This window comes from Aphidius gifuensis, linkage group LG2 (genome assembly GCF_014905175.1).
Source record: "Aphidius gifuensis isolate YNYX2018 linkage group LG2, ASM1490517v1, whole genome shotgun sequence".
Taxonomy (NCBI): domain Eukaryota; kingdom Metazoa; phylum Arthropoda; class Insecta; order Hymenoptera; family Braconidae; genus Aphidius; species Aphidius gifuensis.
The window spans coordinates 29,269,655-29,282,162 of NC_057789.1; the positions used below are offsets into that span (position 1 = coordinate 29,269,655).

A 12,508-nucleotide genomic window follows, 5' to 3' on the forward strand; every position below is an offset into this window, starting at 1 on the left:
ATTCGCTTGTTCGCTTCTGTGTGATCGATATTTTCATATATATACCTGTACATGGTCTCGAATAACCACGTTAACTCGAAATGCCTCTCCAAATTGTCCATGGGGTTTCAATAAAATACAGAAAATAAATAAAAAAAATTAAAAATCAATTGTCAGTTGAAGAAAAAACAATTTGTTCTGTTGTTGTTGTTTTAAAATTGGTAAAAAACATAAAGAAAAAAATTTCATGAGTGACAATAATGTTTTTTTTCTACATTTTTTGTCTATTGAATTTATCTATGACATGACTATTTATTATTATTAATATTTTTTTTATAAATAACAAAAGTAAAAAATTGTAAATTTTTTTTATTAATAACTTTTTTTTTATTCTGCTTCCCAGTATTTATTTTTTTGTTGTTGGATATCCATATTTTTTCATGCTTTTGTGAATTTAACTTGACAACAAAATAATTTGTTTTTTTTTTTTTTCATAAAAATTGAACATTGTATTTTATACATTGTAAAAAATTATTTTTTTTTATTTTAAAAAATTCATATATTTGATTTTGTATATGGAGAGAAAAATGATGAATAAAAATTGATTGTTTTTTTTTTTCAGTTGCAGAAACAGATGGAGTACAAGCATTACTTGCAAAATATTTAAATCGTAGATTACAAAATACTGGACAATTATCAACCCCACCATCAGCATCAAAATTATTTTCTTTAAATAAAGGAGTGAGTGTGAAGAATCAAGTATTAAAAAAACAAAACGATTTGTCCTTGTCAAGAGAGACAGATGAAATTGACAAACGATCAATGAAAAATGAAAATCAAGGTAGTCAAGATGAATATGATGACTATACTGATGATCTTGAAGGCTATGAGGACAGTGACATGAGTCCCACAAGATTCGATTTACTTGAAGGTAATTTTTCATTTATATTTTTCTTTTTTTTATTATTATACACTTGGATAAATTGATAGTGATATTGATACAGATATATTATCCGTCTTTAACTTGAATTTAACGGAGATTGAACTTATCAACATGATGACAAACAAAAAAAATAAATAGAAAAATCCATCAAGTTAAAATCCACCTTATAAAATATCAAAAATATATAAAATTTAAAAATAAAAATCATCAACATAGAGCTTAATTTAAACTACCTCTAATTTTGTTTGAACATTTTTTTTTATTTTTTTTTCAACGAGTTTTGAATTGTCGGTTTAATTTTAACTAAAACAATTATCGTAAATTTTATAACTTTTTTTTTTTTTTTATTGTAAACATGATATTGAAAATTGAACTTTTTAAATTGAGCTTTTATATATATATTTTTTTTTTTTGATGGTCAGATAATGTTACACAAAAAAAAAAATTGATCAATTAAATTGTGGAATTTTTTATGATGATAATAATCACATGATTGGAAAATGAATTTAAAAATAAAAGGAAAAATTGAAACAGTTCTGGGATTTTTAATATTTATTTTTCAAATATTTTTATAAAAAATATAAAAACAATTTATTATTTATGATTTATGAACAATTGCCATTTAAAATTTTTAAATTATTCAAAAAATAAAAAAACCAACACTAAAATCATTTTTTCAATTTTATACAAAAATATTTATTTAAATTGAAAATATTTTAAAATCCATCAAAATATAAATAATAAAATAAAAAAAAAAAAAAAAACGAATGCATTTTTGATATTTCAACTAGACGATTTTATATTTATGTCAGGGATTTGTCTTGGGGTAGTTTGAAAAAATAAAAAAATACAAAAAAAAAAAAACTTTTAAAAAATCCGAAACAGCTTCAAAGAGACTTTGACAAAGTTGTCGATCAGAGCAAATGTTTTTCTACTATATACATTCACCAATGAATAAATTGAAATTCCTCAATTTTCGTTTGAACAACAAGTGCACATAAAACAACATCAAGCTTCTTCTTCTCTTTGTATATATTTCAAATTCAAATGTTGTTTTCGAAATACATAAATTTCAAAAAAAATTTAAAGTAATTTATACAAAAAAATAATATTTATAATGCTAATTAAGCTTCGTGTAATAATGTAGAAAAAAAACAAATATAAAATTAAAATTGCAAATAATTTCTTGTGTGTTCATTGAGTGAAGAAGATAAAGAAGAGAAACAGATTTAATTAGACTTCTTGCAATGGCACAGTTATGTGCAATAAATGGTAGCTGTTCTAGTCATTTCATAATAAATATACTCAATGTAACTTGAGTGTTGAAAAGCATCATTTTCCATGTGTATATTTTGTTTAAATTAATGTGCTTTTTGAGGGTGGTTCCTAGAATGACAGGTAAAACCAATGTCATAATTTTATGTACTAGTTTCATCGTGTTTTGATTTCTTGATGGCTTTTTACTATATATTATCTAAAAGCACAATTTACATTTACATTTACATCATTTGCATTTATACTGTTATCAAAATAGTATATATATTTTTTAATTTTCATTTATCATTTAAAAAAGCTGAAATAAAAAAACGATTAATTAACATAATTAAAATGAGCTTGCAAATGGATTTTATAAATTTATTATTTCTTTAAATTTTTTTTGATAAAAAATTTATATTTTATATTTTTTAATTTCAATTTTAATAATGGTTATATGTGCGAAAATAATTTAATGATTTTGAGCACGAAAAAATTAATTATTACAACACTAAATAAATAAATAATAAATATTTTTAAAATAGTTTTGTTTTATGGTAATTATTGCGAAGAAAAAAATTATATTTTGTTAATAATTTAATGGTAATTTTTTTATTAATAATTGAATTAAATGGAATTAGATATAAAATTATCAAAAAAATTTAAATATTTTATTTGTTATTAATTTTAATCAACTGGGATAAATTTTTATCTTAATTTATTGTAAAAAAAATAACTGCATACATAGACATTCAAATAAAAATAACAAGCTTCTGTTATTTATTTTTTTTTATCAAGTTTAATATCTTAGACCAAAAGTCCTACCTCAAATCTATATGTTCTATTAATTATCCCCATAAAATTTACTTTAATATTTGCGCAAGCACATTAATACATTCACAATCACCAACAAAACATGCACACAGATTTTATACACCACCCACACACTGTCCAAGCATTTTGCGGATGTAATTAATTTCGATATTATCCTGACAGAACAATTAAAATTAGTCCAGGCTTGTTATCATGTTGAGCAAAAAAAAAAAGAAGAAAAAATAACATAAATTGTTTCTACCAATTTAAATATATCCATGTAATTCTACTTTATTTAAAAATCTCATTTATTTATTTATTTTAATATCAAATAATTTAAAATTAATAAAATAAAATTAATTACATTTACTTTCAATTATAACAAGCGTAAATATATATATAAATTCTCGATAAATTAAATTATTAACTCGAAATAAATGCACGCTATCAATTGATGAACAAATAAAAAATAATTTAAATGGCCATGATATTGAATAAATTTTTAAAACAATGCTTTTCAATAATTTGATATATTTGAAAAATTAATTATCAATTAAATTTCTCTAAATTATGTAAATAAATTGTTTTAATTTTTTGTTTATTTTATTTGTAAATTGATACATTGTTTTATTATTTAATTTTGTTGTAAATTTATCAATGTTTTTCGAAATTTATATTATTCAATTATTTATTTACAATTTTAAATTTTAATTATTCATAATTATTGTTAAATTATTAGTAAAATAACAATTGACATTTGCAATAATATTTTTCATTTTTAATTAATTTAAAAAAATTTACTATATTAAATTTGATAAATATATTTGGTAATTTTATTAAAATCAATAATATGCTTTTGTTTGTGCAAAGTATCATCTTTGCCCTTTAATTTTTTGATCCTTTTAATATTTTATGAATTCACCTGCGCAGTGGCGATAAGCTCAAAAGCTCACGTTCAGAGTTAATGTTTCACAAATAACTTTATCATCTTGTAATTTTTTTTTCTCTGCATTTTTTTCAACTCTTTTTATTATGTACTTAATGTCATTATTATTATAAATATTACATCGTTACAGATAAAAAATTTAAAAGTGCCAAAAAAAGAATTTCATATGAAAAAAAAAATTCTAAATTTTCGCATCAAAGATTTTCTTGATTTTTTTTTGTTTTTCTTTACAAAAAAAAATTAAATATCATAGTAAAAAAATAGCTACATATAAAACGAGCGACTCCATGACTCTGTAATTTTTTTTTTTACAATTTTCATATTAATTTTGTGTTTTCAAATTATTTTTTAGTGTGAAAGAAAAAAAAATATTTCAATTAATATTAGAACGATGAGTTAGAGGTCATTAATATCTTAAACTTTTTCATTTGACATTTGATTTTTTTATTATTTTGTTTACACTAAATAATTATACGTATTACAATTTCCGGAATTTTTATTTAAATTACAAAACTATCGTCCTTATAAGGTCAAGGAATTATTTAAAGATATTTTTTTTTTTTATATTTTCTCTTTATGATGATTATTTGTGTTTATATTTAGTTGAGATGTTGTTAAATGATATGTAGAGATTATAATAACTGCTACCGTTATTATATATTCAAAAGTGGATCGTTTGATGTTGATGGCAGTGACAAGGCAAACCTCACCCATCTTACACGGTGAAAGTGCGTTTATAAATAAATAAATATATTTTTTTTTACCTCTTGTAATTGCTTCCTCATAAACACCAACTGCATCAAACAAACGAGTTTTTTTTTTTCTCTTTTAAATGCCATAAACTGCATCATCCACGTGGCTATATAATAATTTGTCATTGAAAATATTTTTATTATCAATTTATGATATAAATTTAAATAATGGAGGTCATACTTTTATCCATGACAAATTAAAATACAATATTTATTGCATAAATAATTTTTGTAATGTTAAAGATAATTATGAAATATAATCTATAGATCTTATATTGCTCAATCAAGTATAGAAAAAAAATTGAAATAGCTATGATTTTACACATTTAGTATTTTTTTTTTAAATTACTTTACTCACATTTGTGATGGCTCTTTGAACGTGACCGAATTTGATTGAGCTGGATAACATTATAGTTTGCAAGTTGAACTGTTTAAATGTTAAATTGGCGTCAGCATTTCTTGAGAAAAAAAAAACGAGTTGCATGATTGCAAAAATTAAGATTGAGATTTGAGAGATAATTTTTGTCAATATTAAATTGTAAAATTACTCGATGATATACTAAATATTTTAGCCAATTAAATAAATCGATTTATGTCGGACTAGGTTATTTCATAGATTGACTTCTAATTGGCTATTTTAATCGGAAATTATTATTTGGATTCATCCGGAGATTCTCATAGTAGGTCAAAATACAAACTTTATATATTCCAACCGGTTGACCCTCAGTTGCACAACTTTCATTTCATTTTTTTATTTTTTTAAACTTATTTTTATATTTAAAAAAAAAACCATTAATATTATTGAAAATTCAGGATGTTGTTATTTTTTATTATCATTACATTTATATTTCGTTAATTATTTTTTTATTCACATCTATTTTTCAATGTCAAAACAAAAAAAAATTGTCGATTTATTTTAAAAAATTTTTAATTATTCTTTTAACTTTCTAATTAATTTATAAAATTATTTAAACAATATAGATGTTTTTTTTTAATTTAAAAATAATTTTTAAATGTTTATTTATTATAAACAAATAGTAAAATTTATTTGGCTTGTTTGAGAGTCAATAAAAGTTTAAAATCTTTTAATTTAAATTTCCTCTTTAGTTTTTTTTTGTCCATTTTTTTATCATGGTGGTTTTTCTTCTTCCTATAATTGTCAACAAGACACTCGTCGTCCTTCACGAAGGTTAAAAATAAAAAATAAAAAAAAAATTAATTAATTACCATGTAGTTTTTTTTTTGTTATTTTTTACGAATCTAATTATTTAAAATGTTCATTAGCTGTTTGCCTTGGATTAACAAAGCACGTAGAGCTTTTTTACTATGTAAATCTATTTGAAAAAAAAAAAAAAAAGAGATATACAGTTTTTTATTTCTCAACAATAATTATGTTTGAAATAAAATTAAAAATACACTTGATTAGATTTTAGAAATTTTTTTATGATTAAAAATTCAACCTTTCATTTTTGATTGAACTAAAAATCTTTAACACATATTTGTCTTCATCAATCACTTTCATCATCACAATTTTATTACTTTTTTGTTATCTTTTTTATTATCAATATGAATAATAAGTTTAAATTTATAATTTACAAAAATGTTCTCACCTTTTTTTTTATTTTCAATAAAATTTATTGTAAACCTGTATTTAAAATTAAATCTTTGTGTCCCTGAAGTAAAAAAAATAATAAAAATTAATAAATAACGATAGAAGCTCTTCATCATCATAGAGACATGAAAATAAAAACTTTCATTTTTTTTTTAGCACATTAACAAACAATAATATGATTTTTAAAAATATGCAAATTTAAAAATTGTTTATTTAATTAATATAATAATTTATATTCATTGCTATTTGTTTGTGGTTTTTATTTTTTTTAAATTTATCAAGGTCCACATTCCATAATCATGTGTTCATATTAAAATAAAATAATATTAAATTTATATTTTTAAATACCAAAATAGTGACATTTTTCTAACAATTTACACAATTTTATTAACGTTTTTTTTTTTTTTTTGGTTTTATAAAAACATAATAAAAATATAAAAAGACATGAATTTAAAATGAAATCCATTGAAGTAAATAAATCTGAGATGCTTGTTCTTCAATCTTTTATTCCAACATATTTTCACAAAGCACAAATATATACTGAGGATCACAATACGACAACGACTTTTACTGTATTTTTTTATGAATACACACAAAAGTATCAAAAAAAAAAAGAAAATAAATTTATCTTTGGATATGAGAAAATATGAATTTTCTTTTGACAAATTTTTCAACATGAATAAATTTACTTTTTATTTATTAAAATATTAATGTTGTATTTTTTTTATTAAAAAAATTGTAATATACCTTTTTTTTTACATTTTTTTAACAATAGAAAAAATAAAATAATGGTAAAAAAATTTGCAAAAAAAGAGACCATGAGTCATATTGTCAATGAAAAAAAAAATTATCAAATGATTGTTTTTCATTTTTAAAATATAAAAATAAAATTTTAAAATTATTCTTTATTTTTTTGTCTTGATGCTATTTTTACACTGTCTAAATTCAATTAAATAAATAAATAATTTTTATAAAATTTAAATTTATTAATATACACATTTGAATATATTTTAAATAAATAAAAAAATAATTTCGCAAGTATTGTTAAATAAATGAGTAAATTTGTTGTTTATAAAATTTAAAAATCCTGATTTTAAATATTTTTCAACTCTTTGTTAAAATAAAAAATAAAATTTTAAAAAACAACATATTTGGTAAAGATAAGCCACAAAAATCATGGGGATACATTCACCTCCTAGGATCTTCTTGAATGCCTTGGTGAAGGTCGTCTGGAACACAATTTGTTCGATTGAAAAGCGAATGTCTTGTCCAGCCGGTACTCAGTTGAACGTTGTCTCTTAACCAACATACGTTGATATCAAATATCTTTCTCAATTCACCACTAAATCCACTCGTGTTATTTTCTTCCCAAAAAAAAAAAAAACGTAAAATTAATAATAAAAATTAAATTCAACAAAGAAAAAAAACAAATTCAAATAAAAGTAAATGAGTTGAATTTAAATTCAAGTGATACGAATGTGAAATTACACTAGTAAAAATAAAAATAAAAAAAAAAAACAATTACTAGAAATAAAAATAATCATAAAAAAATATAAAATAAAACAACATGAGGCTATACTTGTGCTTCATGATAATATTGAAGCTTGCAGTGTCGATACTTGGGATACCAGGTCGTCTCAGTGGTACGTTTCCTTTTTTTTTTTTTATTTTATTTTTCCAATTTAACCTCAATAAACATAAAAACCCTTGGTATTTTTATTATTATTATTTTTTTTTCCTCAACAAAAGTTTTCAATTTCTCTGTGTATATAGTAAAAAAAAAAAATTATATTTTTTATATACATTTGAAACTGTAAAAATTTATACACAAGTATATTGTGTGACTGTATCGTAATTTTGAGTCTATATAGCCATGTGAAACGTGACTCAGAAATATGATATTATTTTGCAAAGTAAGTACTATAACGACGACATCGAGACACACAAAATAATTAATAAATAAACATTAACAGTTTAAATGTTAAAACGTTTTTGTAATTATCGAAAATTATTTAAAAAGTCAAGTACACTAGAAACCGAGAGTAGTTTAATAATTGAATTGCAAAATAATACGCATGCGTATTAAAAATGTCTACAAATTTTAATTATAATTTATTGAATTTGTTATTTAATTTATAATTATTATTTTAATTTAAAGTTTATTATTTACTTTTTTTTATATTTCATTAAATAAATAAATTGCTTCATTTGTTTTTCTTTTTTAATTAGAAACAATGAGTGCTAGGGAGGGAGATGATAAGTTTGTTAAAGTTTTTTAAGTATGAGTAATTGTTGGTTAGTGCAATAATGGCAAGTATTATCTACAAAAAATGAGGGCTACTTAAGAACTCAGCTCTCAGAGGGGAGTCAATGAGTAAATGGAAATAATAATAGTAAAAATAATAATTTATATTGTCCATCGTTATAGATGAAATCGAACATTTCTCGACCTACTTTTATTCCAACAAAATGCTTTTGAGAAAAAGTGTTTCTCTACGTGTTTGAGAGGTCTATTTTTTTTTTTTCTTTACATCAATTGTAATTGGGAAAATAAAAAATGTAAGCATTTGATAATTTAACAAGTAATAATTAATCAGCATAAATTTTTAATAAAAAAATTTTTTGGCTATTATATCTCATTTAAAAATGAAAAAACCTTTTTTTTTTTTTTTCATTTCTCGTGACCTCAATGGCATGTATACTTTCACTCGGTTGTGATAGTCATTCATTTGAATCAGCATCATGCAAAGGAAAAAAAAATTTTTATATTTTTATATGTGTGTATATTAAATATTCATTATTTGTATATTGACATGTTTTATTTGATAGATGTAATGTAAAATATATCCATCAAGGTATAATGAAAAAAATAAATGAAAGATTTTTGGTATTTTATTTTGATTCTTGGGGTCATGCACTGTGTTAAACAAATCTTTTTCGACAGTCAGTCTCTTTTGTCGTCAGTAACAGAGATATTTTTTAAAATTTATTTTTCATTTTTATTTTTTATTTTTAGTTTACCAATTTTGGTCTTGTCAAAGGTTAGTTTATTCTTTTTTTATTTTTATTTTAACTGTTTTTTTTTTTATTTTTGAATATCTTGTGAATTGAAAAATTTAGCTCGAATTATTTTGGTTAATTTGGGTTAATTAATAATTAAATGCTGAAATTATTTTCATAATATTATTGTTCTAATAATTAAACAACATTTAAATACATTTATCCTGAAAATTATAGAATTTAGTTTCAATGATTTTTAATTTTTTTTTCAATTTTATATTTTTGTCAAAATTCTGGGATATTTTTCGATTGACTTTCTGTCTATTTAAAAAATATTTTGACGTATAAATTTCATGAAATTATGCTTCTAATATTTGTCTGATACTTGAATATAATTATTCTGAAAGTTATAGAAATTAATTTCAATGATTTTTATTTTTTTATTCATTTTATATTTCTTCATAATCTGTAGACAAAACTCGAGAGTTTTCGCTGCAAGTCATATTTGTTTAAAAAAATATTTCTAGGTCAAAATTTCATAAATTAATCCTTCCTATCTATAAACAAGACCTAAATATAATTACTCTAAAATTTAAAAAAATTTAATTTTAATTATTTTTATTTTTTTAAATGAATTTTATATTTTTTTCAAATTTTTTTATTTTTCTACTGTTGAAAAATCTACTTGTCAAAATTAAAATGAGACTCAATTTTTTTTCTTCATTTTATTGTAGACAAATTTATTTCAATTGTTCTTTAATTAATTCATTCATTTTTTTTTCTCTCTACAAGAGGAACATATAATTACAGCAAAAAAAAAAAAGATAAAAAAGATATTCAAGAGAAAAATGTAGGTGTAAAAATAAATATATATTTAGCTGGATCTTTGTTTAGTTAATGTAGGTACATTGCATATAGAGTGGTAGGATCCCCAAGAGATAAAAGGAAAAGGAAAAAAAAAAAAAAAGAAAGGAAATATATATAGTACTTTTTCTTTTTTTGATTTTTTTTTTGTGTGTGTTTGAGAGAGACTCGAGGGAACGCATCGATCACGCTTCCCGGCATTGTCCTCCATAAAAGTAACTAGTAGCAAATCTCTGTAACATCGGTTCAACATCGAAATATCCAATTGTATACATGTATTACATAAAATCCACAATAACATTGTAACGAAATTTGTACAACAAGTAGAGACAAAGAACCAAAAATTTATCTTTTTATTTTCAACATTTATTAATTTATCATAAACATCATGTCGACATAATAATTTCAACAATAAAATTTTCATTAATTATATTCTCAATTTATTTATTTAATTATTTATTATATAAATTTTATTAAATTTTTCTTTGAATTTTTATTTATGTAATAGATAAATAGACAAAATTGTTTTTTTATAAATTTTATAAATTATTAACATCAAAGTTAATTACCGGATGCTATTTTTTTTTTTTTAAACTTGTTTATAATGTTATTATTAGTAATTCATTTACATTGTCTTTTTTTTTTTTTTATAATAATCCATGGAGATTATTTTTTTCAAGCACTTTTGAGTTGTCTTGTTTATATATAGCGAATAAAGAAAGTCGCAAAATCCAGTTTGTACACAATGTGTCACACTCGTTACGCTTCAGGTAATTAATTTTTTAAATTTTGATAAATTTTTATTTTCTTTTGAATTGTCGTATTAACTTCTAAAAAAAATTCAATTGATAAAATTAAATCTAATCAATATCTTTAAACTTATTTCATAACAAAATTTTTTTTTTTGTTAATTAAATTTGTTTTTTTGTGCAAATTAAAATTATTAGTTTATTAATTAAATTACATAAAAAAAAATCTACCCTGTTAATATAAAATTTTGTATGCTAGAGTCATATAAAAAAAAAAACCTTTGAGATGAAAATTCCACAAAATTATTATTCTAATAATCAACTTAAATTTCAATCAAAATTATCATGTAATTTACAATAATTAATATTAATTTTTTCTATTTTCAAATACCACCCAAATTTCCATAATAAAATATCAATAAAATTTAAATAAATAAATAAACAACAACGTATTAAAAAATTAAAAAATAAAATACAAATAAATCATAGTTTATTTTACTTTTTTTGTCTATTTTATTTATTTTATTTATTTATTTCTTGACACCTTGAGTGAGTTATTTATCTAGATGTTTTATTCAGTCGTATCGGATTCTTACTGAGTCTAACATGGCCCTCTGTCAATTCTCCTTCATCCCCAGAAATTTCTTTTTTTTTTCTACTTAAAGCTCTCTCATGTACTTGATTTTTTTTACAAGACAAAAGTATACTCTCCTTTATTTATTTCCTCATATATAATTTTTCTTTTCCCTTCGTTTTTCGTTAAATGATAAATTTACAAAAAAAAAAAAACAAGTTAAAATTTCTACCGGAATTTGAATCCTCAATTGGTTTGAGAATATCTTTTGGTATTGGTAAAGTCTTGAGAGTAAAGTTGATAGTTGGTTGGTTGTCTGCTCGAGCACGTTTTCAACGTAAACGTGAGTCCAGGCATACCTTGTACTTTGATAAACGAAGGGTGTGCCATCCAATGTTTTACAAAAGAAAACTTGACTCTATTTTTACTCTGTATATATTTCTCTCTTGCCTTTCCTTCACTTTTATCATTTTCCAAAAAAAGACCAACAATAAAATAAAAATTTATTTGAAAAAAATCCACTTGAATTTTTGACAAGTCTCTTTGGTGTTGTTGTTATATATATTTTGATTTTCATATGGAAAATGTTACAATAAGCCTGCTAAGAACATGTGGTATTTTTGGTTTTTATCTTCAGCATGCTTGGTTTAACCGTGTAAGCTTTTATGGTGTCTTATGTACACACTTGGCTGCTACATTCCAGGTGGCAACAACAAAATATTATGTTATTATTATATATTTTTCATATCACTTGTTTGTACAATGTTCATCCAAGTATATACTCCAATCTTCACCCAGACACTGTCTCGAAAATATGTGCAAAAAAAAAGCAAACAATATTCCTTGAAATTAAATATAAAATAATCAAAAATTATTAAAATAATTATATTTTTTTTTTGTAATTTACAAGTACGATTGTGACTTGTAATAGAAAGCTTAATTCAAATATTTTTAATTAAATAAATAATGATAATATTGCTGCACATGTGTAGAAACATTGTTGTAATAATATTAATATTGAC

The 12,508-nt window shown here is 21.6% G+C and overlaps 1 protein-coding gene across 1 annotated transcript in view; it reads left to right on the forward strand.

Moving 5' to 3' along the window:
• The window catches only part of LOC122850166 (low affinity immunoglobulin epsilon Fc receptor-like), a 36,462-nt gene that overhangs the window by 19,924 nt on the left and 4,030 nt on the right, over positions 1–12,508 (forward strand). Inside the window, exon 3 of the mRNA XM_044149238.1 lies at positions 602–910. Within this exon, the coding sequence (XP_044005173.1) occupies positions 602–910 (309 nt within the window). The remainder of the gene's footprint in view (positions 1–601; positions 911–12,508) is intronic.